This window comes from Hibiscus syriacus, unplaced genomic scaffold, assembly GCF_006381635.1.
Source record: "Hibiscus syriacus cultivar Baekdansim isolate YM2019G1 unplaced genomic scaffold, ASM638163v2 tig00001349_pilon, whole genome shotgun sequence".
Classification (NCBI taxonomy): Eukaryota; Viridiplantae; Streptophyta; class Magnoliopsida; order Malvales; family Malvaceae; genus Hibiscus; species Hibiscus syriacus.
The window spans coordinates 771920-785833 of record NW_024061867.1 but is presented as its reverse complement, the minus strand read 5'-3'; the positions used below and the strand labels follow the sequence as shown (position 1 = coordinate 785833).

General features: G+C 37.5%; 2 protein-coding genes and 1 pseudogene across 4 annotated transcripts; 1 reads left to right on the top strand and 2 right to left on the bottom strand.

Annotated features, from left to right (window-relative positions):
• Positions 1 to 2277: 2277 nt before the first annotated feature.
• LOC120126084 (FT-interacting protein 3-like) lies at positions 2278 to 6124 on the top strand. Its single transcript, XM_039144386.1, has 2 exons — positions 2278 to 5647; positions 5853 to 6124. The coding sequence occupies exon 1, from the start codon at positions 2658 to 2660 to the stop codon at positions 5640 to 5642; it is 2985 nt and encodes a 994-aa protein (XP_039000317.1). The 5' UTR covers positions 2278 to 2657; the 3' UTR covers positions 5643 to 5647; positions 5853 to 6124.
• A 68-nt stretch (positions 6125 to 6192) lies between these two features.
• Positions 6193 to 6909, bottom strand: LOC120125462 (annotated as a pseudogene).
• A 1085-nt stretch (positions 6910 to 7994) lies between these two features.
• LOC120126062 (AT-hook motif nuclear-localized protein 9-like) lies at positions 7995 to 10933 on the bottom strand. Of its 3 annotated transcripts, XM_039144378.1 has the most exons (6): positions 10846 to 10933; positions 9624 to 10146; positions 9250 to 9317; positions 8786 to 8917; positions 8418 to 8578; positions 7995 to 8315 (listed from the first exon to the last, which is right to left on the bottom strand). In XM_039144378.1, the coding sequence occupies exons 2-6, from the start codon at positions 10057 to 10059 to the stop codon at positions 8081 to 8083; spliced, it is 1032 nt and encodes a 343-aa protein (XP_039000309.1). In that variant the 5' UTR covers positions 10060 to 10146; positions 10846 to 10933; the 3' UTR covers positions 7995 to 8080. The 3 variants fall into 3 exon arrangements, with proteins under 3 accessions (XP_039000309.1, XP_039000302.1, XP_039000295.1); XM_039144371.1 differs by lacking the exon at positions 7995 to 8315 and having other exon boundaries at positions 8356 to 8578; positions 9624 to 10077; positions 10846 to 10914; XM_039144364.1 differs by lacking the exon at positions 7995 to 8315 and having other exon boundaries at positions 8357 to 8578; positions 9624 to 10082; positions 10846 to 10925.
• Positions 10934 to 13914: the final 2981 nt, after the last annotated feature.

Here is a 13914-nt window from a genome sequence, read left to right as displayed (position 1 = left end):
ATAAATTAGTTTAATAAGATTAGATGTTTGATCCTTTCAAAAATGAATCTAGTTCAAATTTTAATATTATGATTTTAATAATATTATACTGATTAAATTTTTTATTATATTTATAGAGTTAACTGCATCATATGTCTATAAACTATACTTTTTATTTTAAATCATTCCTTAAGCTTTTGAATATTCTAGTTTTATCCCTAGACTATGACTTTTATTCTAAATTAGTCCTTAAACTTTTGAATATTCTAATTTAAACCCTAAACTATGGCCCTATTTCTAAATCGGTCCTGCAACTTTTTGAATATTTTACCTTCATCCCTAAATTCATCCAAATTTCTAATCAGTTTCAACAATAGTGTAACCTAAATTATGTTTTTTAAAACATATACAAATATAACTTGGCCTAACGATTTTATTGACAAGGGATGTGATTAGTATACACTTATAGTTCAGGATGAGATTGGAATGTTCAAAAAGTTTGGGGACCAATTTAGAATGCAGATTATAGTTTGGGAATGAAATTGAAATGTTCAAACGTTTGAGGATTAATTTAGAATAATAGTTATAGTTTAGGGATGAAGTTCAAACATTTAAAAGTTTAGGGATTAATTTGAAATGAGATTTATACTTTGAGGACATGTGATGCAGATAACTATTTTATATACAAATATATATCTGATGCCAACAATCAAATAGTCCAGTGGAATTAGGTATTAGGTCTCTTAAGTAAGGTCAATGGTTCAAATTATGATATTTGTCAATAGAGCAAACTGGGTTGGGAAAATCGTACTCGTCTATGCAGTACCCGAACTAAATTAATCAGTCAATAAATCGGATATCAGTGATTAATTAAAAATAATAATCAAATTTGGTTGGCTCCGAAACTGTAAACCTCACCAGCCAATTAGCCTAACGGTCCCATAAAATGTTTCGGCTTATCCAATCCAAAAGTCATGTTGGACTTATATTTTTAGTCAAGGGTAAACTACATAGATAATCCCATGATTATAAGATGTTTTTATTTCCATCTTTCCACTATAAGAAACTATAAGTTGATCATCTATTGTTAAGAAATAATGAGTGACCACATAATAATTTTTTTATAAAATTTGACTCAAATTAATCGATCAATATATCAAATACCAATGATTAAACTAAAAAATAATGAGTGAAGTGATGGTATATAATATTAACATTATAATAATTTTGTATTTAACTTTTACACATTATTATAATTTAATCATAACTCTAAAAATTTAACTCTTAATATTTAAACATACTTAACTCTCAAGCATAGTAACTCCTATCAACACAAGTTTAAAGACCAACACGAAAACACCAAAGATAGATGCGAAGATTTATGTTAAAAGTGAATTTATAATATTTTAAGAGAATAAATTTATAGAATTTTAAGTGATAAAAATAAATTATTAATAAAAAAATATAAATAAAATATCTAAAATATATGAGAATTTAAAAGTTTTAATCAGCGATCTCTTTCAATCGATCACTAAACATCATGACTTTGCTCGTTGCATCTTTCGTTAGGATAAACCATATTTTGACTATAATCATTTAAAATATATTACGATATTATCAATAAAAGAGAACAGATGTGGAAATTAAAAAATATATAAAAGGTATTATGTCATCTCACATTAATATCGTCCTTTTACAGGTGATTAAAATATAAATAAAATAAAACGTTAGATACAATTTAAAAGAAATAATTAAATGATTAAAATAAAAATAAAAATAAGGGTAAATATGCAAATAGTTTTTTATGTTTTCGATCTGATCAATTTTGATTATTGGTTTAAAAATTAAGTGTGTTTGGTCCTTACATTATCGATATGTTCAATTTTAATCCATCATTCATTAACTTCCGTTAACCCATCGTTAACCCGTTAACAAAAGATTTTTTTTTTATTTTTCTTACACGTGGATTTTTTCTTTTCACATAACACTCCAGTTAAAAGGTTAACGAGAGTTAACGATTAAGGAACTAAAATCGAATAAATCGATAACGTAAGAGAGCAAACATATTTAATTTTTGAATCGATAATCAAAACTAATCAGATAAAAAAGGGACTGTTCATTAATTTACCCTAAAAATAATAAATAAACGACTAAATAGATGATTTACCGTAAGTTATACGATTACAACGGCCAAATAGAGAAAACAAACTGAAACAGAGAGCAAATTGAAACTGATTATAAAAATCAATAAAATAAACCTTCAACTTTCCCTCTCTTGTTCCTCTCTTGTTTTTTTCATTTTCGTTACCATTTTACTCTTCCCCGAAGACTCCTTTCAGTCAACTAATTGTTTATATCCGATCGCATTCTCACCTAAATTCCTGAGCAGCTCATAATTAATCTTCAACCTTTGTTTCATTTTTCCTAACCGAAGCTTTCAACCTCAATATCAAAGGTTGGTTTCCGTTTCTTTAATTTCCTTTGTTATCCTCAGAGAATCTGGCTTTAGTTTCAGAGTTTTTTTTTATAGAATTATTTCCAACTTTTTTCTCTGTGGAATGTTATAGCTCTAGTTTTTCCAGAATTGGACCTGGGAATTCAATTTCTTTACATGATGCACGTTTCGTCGTTGTTGAACCATTAGTTTTCTACTTCTTATTCCATTTTCAAGATAAAGCATGGGTAGTTTCAAGTTAGGGGTCGAAGTGGTTGGCGCCCATGACCTTATAGCCAGAGATGGGCAAGGGTCATCCAATCCATTCGTGGAGCTTCATTTCGACGACCAGAGATTCCGCACCACTGTTAAAGAGAACGATCTGAATCCGGTGTGGAACGAGAGTTTCTATTTCAACATCTCGGACCCGAACAACTTGATCAAGCTCCATCTCGAAGCTTATGTTCACAGCCATAACAGAGCAAACAACTCGAAAGCCTGTCTCGGGAAGGTCCGCCTCACCGGAACATCTTTCGTACCATACTCCGATGCCGTCGTTTTGCACTACCCTCTTGAGAAACGAACCATTTTCTCCCGTGCAAATGGCGAGCTTGGTTTGAAAGTGTTTTTAACCGATGACCCTTCAATCAAACCGTCGAATCCACTTCCTGCCATGGAATCGTTTTTGGATATCCCTATTTCATTTCCTGAGGAGAAAACTGATAAACGCCATACATTTCATAGTCTTCCGAATGCAAACAACTCGCAGCAAAAGCAGAATTCTCCCCCCGTACCACCCCAGCATCAACAAATGAATTATGGAGTACATGAGATGAAATCTGAACCTCAGGCAGCTAAAGTTGTTCACATGGTCTCCGGTTCATCATCGCAACCGGCTGATTATGCTCTTAAAGAGACTAGTCCGGTCCTAGGAGGAGGACGAATTGTCGGAGGCAGAGTCGTACGAGGAGACAAGCCAACGAGGCCGAGCACATATGACCTTGTTGAACAGATGAGGTTCCTTTTTGTACGAGTGGTGAAAGCCCGAGATCTTCCTGCAAAAGATATGACAGGCAGCCTCGATCCATATGTTGAAGTAAAAGTTGGAAACTACAAAGGAAAAACAAAGCATTATGTGATGAACAAAAGTCCCGAGTGGAATCAAGTGTTTGCCTTTTCAAGGGAAACGCAGCAGTCATCTGTGTTGGAAGTTCTTCTCAAGGATAAGGATTTAGTGAAAGATGATTCTGTTGGGATCGTTCGATTCGATCTCCATGAGGTTCCGGCGAGGGTTCCACCGGATAGTCCATTGGCGCCGGAATGGTATCGGCTCGAAGACAAGAAAGGAGAGAAAAATAAAGGAGAACTGATGCTTGCCGTTTGGTATGGCACACAGGCTGATGAAGCTTTTCCAGAAGCCTTGCACTCGGATGCCTTTGCTCCTGGTGATACCACTTCAATTGACTCATCATATCTCCGTTCAAAAGTTTATCACTCTCCAAGATTGTGGTATGTCCGAGTTAATGTCATCGAGGCACAAGACCTTGTTCCATCTGACAAGGGCAGGTTCCCTGATGTATCTGTTAAGGTTCAGATTGGTAACCAGACTTGGAAGACAAAATCAGTTCAAACTCGAAACTCGAATCCAGTCTGGAACGAGCAGTCCATGTTTGTTGCTTCAGAACCCTTTGAAGATCATCTAATTTACTCGGTCGAAGATCGTGTCGGACCTAATAAGGATGAGACCATGGGAATGATCGTTGTACCATTGAGCTCTGTTGGCAGGCGTACCGATGACCGAGTTATCCATCCTCAGTGGTACAGCCTGGAGAAATCTTTACCGGATGCAATGGATAAGGATCGTGCAAAGAAGGATAAATTTCATAGTAGGCTTCATGTTTCTGCTTGTCTTGATGGAGGATATCACGTGCTTGATGAGTCAACACAGTATAGCAGTGATCTCCGGCCAACGGCAAAGCAACTCTGGAAATCACCAATTGGTGTTCTGGAACTTGGAATTTTGAATGCTGATAGGCTGCAGCCAAAGAAAACAAGGGACGGGAGAGGCATCTCGGATACGTACTGTGTGGCGAAGTATGGCCACAAGTGGGTTCGAACTAGAACCATAGTAAATAGCCTGAACCCGAAGTACAACGAGCAGTATACATGGGAAGTTCATGATACTGCCACCGTTCTCACTGTGGGAGTCTTTGATAACAGTCAGATAGGTGGTTCGAATGGAAACAAGGATATTGAAATCGGAAAGGTCCGGATTCGTATATCAACTCTGGAAACTGGTCGTGTTTACACACATAGTTACCCCCTGCTGGTTCTTAAATCTTCTGGTGTCATGAAAATGGGTGAACTTCATTTGGCAATACGGTTCTCATCGACATCGATGCTTAATATGATGCTTCAATACTCACGACCCCTTTTGCCAAAGATGCACTACAAAAAGCCATTGACTGTGATGCAGCAGGACATGTTGCGATATCAGGCTGTGAATATCGTTGCGGCTCGGCTCGGTCGTGCTGAACCACCTCTCAAGAGGGAAGTAATTGAATACATGTCTGATACTAAAGCTCATCTTTGGAGCATGAGGCGCAGCAAGGCAAACTTCTTGCGCCTGACATCGGTTTTCTCGGGATTGTTCGCAGTCGGAAATTGGTTTGGTGATGTTTGCAAGTGGAAGAACCCTGTTACAACAGTGCTGGTGCATCTTCTATTTGTAATGCTAGTTTGTTTCCCGGACATGATTTTACCTACAGTTTTCCTATACATGTTTATGATAGGGGCATGGAGATATCATTTTCGGCCAAGGTACCCTCCCCACATGGACACAACTCTCTCGTGCGCGGATGCAGTTTCTCCTGACGAACTAGATGAAGAATTCGAGACCTTTCCTGCAACAAAGAGCGTGAATCTAGTTCGGATGAGATACGATCGTTTAAGGAGTGTGGCAGGGAAAATTCAGAGTGTTGTGGGCGACATAGCTAGTCAAGGCGAGCGTCTTCAGGCACTCTTAAGTTGGCGGGATCCTCGTGCTACAACCATATTTATGATATTCTGCCTTGCAGCAGCCATTGTAATGTATGTGACACCTTTCCAGGTGTTTTCTCTTCTAGCTGGATTTTACTTTATGAGACATCCCAAGTTTCGCCAGAAGACACCGGCGGCGCCGATTAACTTTTTCCGTCGATTGCCGGCAATGACAGATAGTATGTTGTAAAAAAGGTAACGGGGATTTGTTTTCATGCAATTGTAAGTTTTGGATTCTAGTAGTCCAGCTATGGTTGTAAAGCCTGATCTGTTTTCTGTGGTGTTATATATATATGCTAAGAATCAGATCTGTAAGGCTTGGAATTAAATGCAAGAAATTGTTCCTATATTGTCTGCTATAAACTCTAATATATCCTTATTCACTTTGCTTTAAACACAGGTAAAATATATATGTCGACAATCAATCATGCATCTGAATAGTGAATGTTCATCCACCCCGCTGATCTTCGGACTCTCCCAAGGCTTCCCGGACCGCATTAGAGGCATCGACGATGCTGTTACCTCATGGAGGTTGGTAACTATGTACATCGTCGCAGCCAATCGTGGAATCACATTCATCGACTACGTTAGACTTAACACTAATATAACCAAATTTCGCATTAATGGTAGATGCTTTGAAAATTTTGAGATATCAAATTCGAGTCCACTATATTATCATATTCATGTGCATTAGGAGGAGAAATGTATTTGCCTTTATGCAGGAGTGTTTCTGAAATATAATGAAAGCTTTATTCTAATAGTTGATGGGGATATTTATTCAATACGGCGAGATTGATTACTTGGGCATCAGACCAAGTAACATCTAGTTCACCCTGCTCGTTTTCCGGCACTCCCAAAGCCGTCCACACGGCTTTCGAGCCATCTACGCTGTTATTACGGCACGGTGGTTGATAAGCATGCTCATCATCGCACCCTACTTGAGAGTCACATTCATCGACCACCAACGCCCTCACGCTGTTTCCATTCCCGTTGATGTTAATAAATTTATCGCAACGACTGGCTCTGGCCCAACCATCCCGTTGAGAGTGCCACCACAGGTTCATCATCCGAGTGAAATTGATTGTCGCATTTCGATGAGCCGCCGCCATCTCCGCCTTCTTGGAAGCTGTTGAGGGTTAGGATTGCCGGCGTATTGGCCGACACTGGCCGTGAACACGTGTATGTCGTGTAAACTTCGCCTTCTACGCAACACTCGGCATTTTCTTATGCTGATTGGTCTCGGGCGGCATTTGAGTCAAAAAGGCATTATACATTGAAGAGTTCATGAAGGGCAGGTGAAGTTTCCTGGTAATGGACAAGTCTAGCTTCTTAAACTTAATCAAATCATTCCTTCCTTAAATGCTGAAACATTGTCATTGGAAACTATTTTTTATTAATTTATTTTACAAATAATATACATCTCATTATCGGTTATTTTACTGGTAAAAATTACCCATGACAAAAGGTTTTTTTTTTCAGGTCTGTTTCAATTATTTTTCGAAATAATAGTATTTTATGTTACGTAGGATACGAGTACGTTGTATAAGATTTGTTTTCTATTAACATAATGATATGATCGACCGATAACTGTCAAAGATACATATTTATACGAGTACTAATCGAGTTAATGATAACGACAACGCATGTATATTAATTTTATCTTCGATCACTTAATAAATGTATATTTAAATTTTATATTTAAATACTTGAAAAAACTTAAACGATTTAAAAAAACTACAACCAAATATGTTGATTTTGAGTATCAAAGATATGTCCTCTTTCACAATTTGAAATCAACATGTTGGACCATAAGTGTTTAATATAAAATTTTAAACATGTCTTCGTTGAGTGATTAATGATAAAACTAATATACATAGTTATTATTATTGCCCGACTTGATTTTTTTTTATTAATATGGGTTAAGTACAAAACTATATCCTTTCAAAGGTAACTTAATACATATTTTTCTAATATTTATAATTTATATATTTTTAATAAAAATTTATACAAAAAAACTTAATATATATATATATATTATTTTTAGCTTTTTATTTCTTTGAAAATACAAAAATATACTTACACTAATATAATTATGTGTATATTGTTAGGTACTAAGATATTAGAAGATGTACATACTTATACCAACTTAAATGTCTTAAGTGCTATATTTTTTGTAATATGAATTATGAAACTTTAAAACCTTATATTGTGTGTTTTTTTTAAATAATTGTAATAGATTAACTACATGTTAACCTACAATCGAACCATTAGTGGTTAACCGTTCATGAACAATTCTAACTGTCATTAATTTAACGATGCCATGTTAATAAAAAAGTATAATTTTTATTTTAATCTTTAAACTTTAGATAAAAAAAACTTTTAATGGGTCATTTTGTAAATTTGAAGTAGTTTGAGAACAATTTTTAATTCATCTTATTTTAATATCTCATCTTTGTCAAAACTCTACCCCACAACTGCAATTTGGATTCCGAGTGCCCTAACAAAATTACTAGAGGAAAACACCAACATAAATGTCAACATGGCTATTGTTACGAACATATCCCACAATCAACGGCAAACCATCTACATTGCTCGTGAAACTATTACGGAAAAGAGTCGTCGTCTTCATCATCCACGCATTAGATCGATGTCGACACGGCTATTGTTACACATATCCATCGATCGTGGCCCCGGCCACACCCCTGCAGCCGAAGTCGGAGTCAGATTTTGGTTCGGTGAAATGCCGGGTGGAGATACTACATTGTCGACGATCTGATCATCTGAGCCCTTTAGACCTTCTTGACCTCCCCCTTTCTTGCTCTCTGTCTTTGAGCCATCCCAGATAAAGCTCCCCACAATCACCAGTTTCAAGTTCAAGTTTATATGATTTAAACTTCGAAATGGAGTTACCATGGCTTCCTACTGTTTCAGACCATAGATACCAGTCACAGATCAAAGAGTTACCTGAACTGGACTTGCTGCGATTAGCATCCCTCCGATACCACCACCAATGACACGGCCATCAGGACTAGCAAGAGAAATACTAAGACCACCAGTTCGATTGCGAGAGCCACTATTGTTTGACAACAGGTAAGACCCCGACAAACATAATATCTCGAATCGTCCCTATAGAAATCAAAATGGACAGGAGAAAAAAATATGTTCTTAAATAAAGATATGCATCAGGACAAGAATTTCAGAGGAATTAAGGTTAACGTATCAGAAATGAGAAGTTTGTTAAACAGAATTAACGAAAAGTACAGACCAGTTAGACAATATTGGACACATATCTGTCATAAAACAAAGCAAGAGTCTGGTTGTCAAGTGCCAAACCTCATATGTAACGGTGCCACCCGCCGATGAAGGTTGACGAAGAGTAACAGTTGAGACGGCACCATTGGCTGACAAAAAGCATACTTCTCTTGGCCCTTGCTGTGAAAATGACATCAATTTTGTCGCAATATCCTGCAGGGAAAGTTAAAAGTAATTCACAAGAACAAAGAACTTTCTTCCATTATAAGATAACCTACTGATAAATGTAGTAGCACATTCAAACAATTCATACCTCAAAAAGTATCGATTCGAGACGAAACATCTACTATTCATTAGAGAAACAACGAAAACCGAAACAAAACTTAATACACTCATGCACAGCCAAATAGACAGCAACGTTTTATTACAAAGAAAGCCATGAAGAATAATAGCAAGGAATGCTAGGCGTAGAGAATCCTAGTTTCTTGTATATTTAGTTTAGAGGGTAGAGTCTGAGGCGTAATTAATAAAAGAAAATCGCATACTTCTCCTATCGCAATGGTGATGACATGTGGAGTAAAACCCATCCCAGCTGAACCAGACAGCAATTCACCTGGCAAAACAATTTAATGATCGCAACATCATTCACATAGCAAGAACAAAACATGTTAGAATCAAGCACTGAGAAACAGAGATAAACTGCAAGCCGTGACAAGATATAACATGTTATTGATCTTTAGATTGCAGAAATTGATGAATTGTTAGTTATGAAGACTTCCACATTTGAACATATATGTCGGTGTCACTCGTAGAGTTATTTAAAATCCGAAACTCTCGTCAGCTCTAGGCATATTCCTATTTAAATATAAGGCTGAGCATGCAATGTTAAACGCTACAAACATATGGGAAAATAACTTACAGAGGGAAGACAATTGCTGCTTCCTTCCGGTACCCGGCGGCCGCCCTCTTCCCCGTTTTTGGATTGGAGTTATCGTTCCAGGATGAGTAGCTGATGCAGGAGTCAGTGCTAGTGAAACAGTTGCATCGGGTCCATACTTCCGAGGTCTTCCTCTTTTACGTTTCAATGTGTCGCAGGACAGCTCCGGCACCGTAGGAGACATGCCTACATTGACACTATGAGGAGACATTCCCGACAAAGTTTCTACGGGTAAGGTTGTTCCAATAGTAGTGGCATTAATACTTGATTGGTATTGAACATTAGGACTCGATAACGGATGAATGCCCGGTGATTCATGTACTCCGGTCTGTGTTCCTGTCCCGGATCCAGTTATTCCTCGTTGTTGAATATAGTAATATGCAGAGCCCGATAACGCCATAGCATCCCTTCGATCCATGCATTTACCTCGAATAACATATACTTGAATTTGCCTTCAGATCAACACTCCATGCAAATTGCAAAGGCTAGAATAGCAGAAAAGCGCCTGTGAAACTCCAATTGTGACAACTGAACAGTTAAAAGCCATATGGATCTTGGATACGACATGAAAAGACAGAAAGAACAATATATATGAAAGATCATAATATGTCAATGAAGAACTTGTTTCCCCACGGTTCATATTCATATAAATCGAATTTCACACACGCATAGCTCATGAAATTGAGCCGCAACTAAGAGTAAAGAGATACAAAGAGAAAACAGTAAACAGCCACAAAATCATGAGAGGAAAATGAAGAACCAATAATCTACAAGCAACCAACATGAGAAAACAATGGAGAGAGAGAGAGAACAAAAAAAAAAGATGAAATATCAAGCTCATAAATTGAAAGGAAAAGATAAAAATGCGAGCTAATTTACTGCTTACCAAACAGTAAGGAGGATAAGCTTCATGTTAAAGAAATAAAGCAGGATGGGAACTGAAAACCAGGTCTCAACCTCAGCAACTCATTATATATCTTTAACACCAATCGTGATCAAAATCACTACCCCAAGGAACGATTTACTCACATGATTAAGAAAAATAAAGAAAGAAACAGACAAAAGCTAAAGCCATTGCCATACAAGAGAAAGTTAAACCAAGTTGAAAGAAGAACTACAACTTCCTTCAAAAACTAAGCAGACATAGCTAAAACATTTGCTCCTTTTCATGGGAAGAAAAACCCAAAAAGTGAAAGTAACTTACATTAGAGAACAGGGATTAAACTGTTAAAAGGTCCAACCTTTTGAGAGTAAGAAGTTTGAAGAACATGGGGTTTTTCTTGTGAAAACGAATAGACTAAAAGGAATTAAAGGGAAAGTGATAAATAATAGAGAAAGGAGGACATTTTTTTAGTTTTTCTGTAACGGGATGTGTCGGAACTGTCTTTCGGTTGGATCCAGACTTGGGCTTCGACTTGAAATGAATGGGTTAGAGTCGCCACCGATCATTCATTTTAAGAATAAAACCGGTTGATCGGATACCTCAATTTTTTACCTGATCTGCATTTTACCAGAAATGTGTCGGGTTCGGGAGTCGGTTACAGTCAAGGAATGATTAGCACCCTTGAACTGCCCTTTCGGTACCAATTAATTTTTCGGTTGTCTTAATTGCGAAAAAATTAAAATTTAAATCGAAATTTAAAAATTAAATTCGAATTGCTTACCTTTGATCGATTGAAATTACTACTGAAAAAGTCAAAAAAATGTTAGGTAATAAAATAAAATAAATATCAAATAGAAATTAAAACATATAATTTAACCATTAAAATCAAAAAAATAAATAATTAAATTAAATCAATTAATCCTGTAATAATGCACTTAGTGACACTTTCCACATTATGCTTGCGCCAGGTCTCTCCACGTGTATTCAAGAATGTGTGGAAAGATTAGAAAGGCAAAGAAAATATAGTGGAGAGATTTTGACTTGTAATGGTGGGCCAAATCACGAAGTTAATGTATTTGTTTCTTCTGCTGTTCTCCCCTCTACTTCGTTGCTTCAAGTTCAGAAATCGTGTGAACACCAACACGTTTCAAGGTGAATGAGCAGTTGATGGCTGTAGAGTTGATGCGGTGATGCGAGTTGGAAAGAAGCTCGAGGCAGATGGTGGCGATATTGGTTCAGGTGAGGTTTCTCTTGGAGGAGTTGAGCGACTCTTCTTCGCGGTGAGAGAGTTCTGAGCTTACGGTCGAACATGGTGAACAAACTCCACAGTCGATCATCTAGGATGCTTACGGTCGCTGGATGACTGTGGAACGCTACCGCCTCTGTCAAGCTCCAGGAGCAACGAAAAATTGGATCAAACCAAAGAAAAAAAGGCAACTGGATCACATTTCGATATCTTGTCTTCAAAGCTCTTGAGGAAAAGGAAATGAATCCGACTTGACTACAGAAAATTTGGAAAGAAACCGTGGAGAGCAATTAGCTCATTTTCCTCCTTTTCCTCTCTTTCCTCCCCTGTTTCAACAAATACGTGAAGAATATATAAGAAAATTATAATCTAAAAATTGCTTGGCAAAGTGGTGGTTTTTTGTTGTTCCTAGTTTACAAGAGACTATGGGTGGTGCGCATTTAGAGAAAGGGGTCCCCAGAGTCCCATTTTCGGTTGAATTTATCGGGGTTGCACTAGCCGGGTTTTTAGGGATTTAGTGGGTTAGTTGGAGTAGTGGTGGGATAGTTTGTTGTTGAAATAAACCTGCAAAAATAATATTAATAGTATTAATAATATAATAATAATAATAAGTAATTATAATAATAATAATAATAATATAATATATTTTTTAAGTCCAGTCAAAAACGGGTGTCTACAGCTGCCCCTCTTTGCACATTCTTGTGTTAGCAAGAATAGGGCAAAGACGAAAAAGACAACCAGTTTTTGTCTGGTGTTCTCAAATGTGATTGAGCTTCCTGGAATTGGGCCTTTGTCTTCTTCTCGGTTTAAAGATTTCGGCTTGAAAATTCTTCCAGAAAGCAATTTATCGCTGTCATCGAGCTGAATGAAATCGAACTCGTCAGGTCTTTGGTTGGCAGATAGCCCTTCTCAACTTAAGCTATGCTGCAAATGATGTGCCTCGGAGCTGAGCGTAGTCAAACTCGAAGGTCTTTGGTTGGCAAATAGCCCTTCTTGCCTTGAGCTATGCTGCAAATGATGTACCTTGGAGCTGAGCGTAGTCGAACTCAAAGGTCTTTGGTTGGAAGATAACCCTTCTCGACTTAAGTTATGCTGCAAATGATGTGCCTTAGAGCTGAGCGTAGTCAAACTCAAAGGTCTTTTGGTGACAGATAACCCTCTTAGCCTTGAGCTATGCTGTAAATGATGTGCACTCGAAGCTGAGTGTAATCGAACTCGAGGGTCTTTGGCAGATAGCCTTCTCGAGTTGAATATCCTTCGTCGTGAAGTTGAAAGTTGTTTATTGACAACCAGCGGTCCCTTCGTCGTGAAGTTGAACTTGCGTTGTCTTGAGTCCAATATCCTTTGCTATGAAGTTGAAATTGACTCTGAAATTGGGAAATTATTTATTGACAACCAGCGGTCCCTTAGTCGTGAAGTTGAACTTGCGTTGTCTGGAGTCCAATATCCTTTGCTGTGAAGTTGAAATTGGCTCTGAAATTGAGAAGTTGTTTGTTGACAACCAGCGGTCCCTTCGTCGTGAAGTTGAACTTGCGTTGTCTGGAGTCCAATATCCTTCGTTGTGAAGTTGAAATTGGCTCTGAAATTGAGAAGTTGTTTGTTGACAACCAGCGGTCCCTTCGTCGTGAAGTTGAACATGCGTTGTCTGGAGTCCAATATCCTTCGCTGTGAAGTTGAAATTGGCTCTGATATTGGGAAAATGTTTATTGACAACCAGCGGTCCCTTCGTCGTAAAGTTGAACTTGCGTTGTCTGGAGTCCAATATCCTTCGTTGTGAAGTTGAAATTGGCTCTGAAATTGAGAATTTGTTTGTTGACAACCAGCGGTCCCTTCGTCGTGAAGTTGAACATGCGTTGTATGGAATCCAATATCCTTCGCTGTGAAGTTGAAATTAGCTCTGAAATTGAGAAGTTATTTGTTGACAACCAGCGGTCCCTTCGTCATGAAGTTGAACATGCGTTGTCTGGAGTCCAATAACATTCGCTGTGAAGTTGAAATTGGCTCTGAAATTGGGAAGTTATTTATTGACAACCAGCGGTCCCTTCGTCTTGAAGTTGAACTTGCGTTGTCTGGAGTCCAATATCCTTCGTTGTGAAGTTGAAATTGGCTCTAGAAGTGGAAAATTGTTTATTGACAACCAGCGG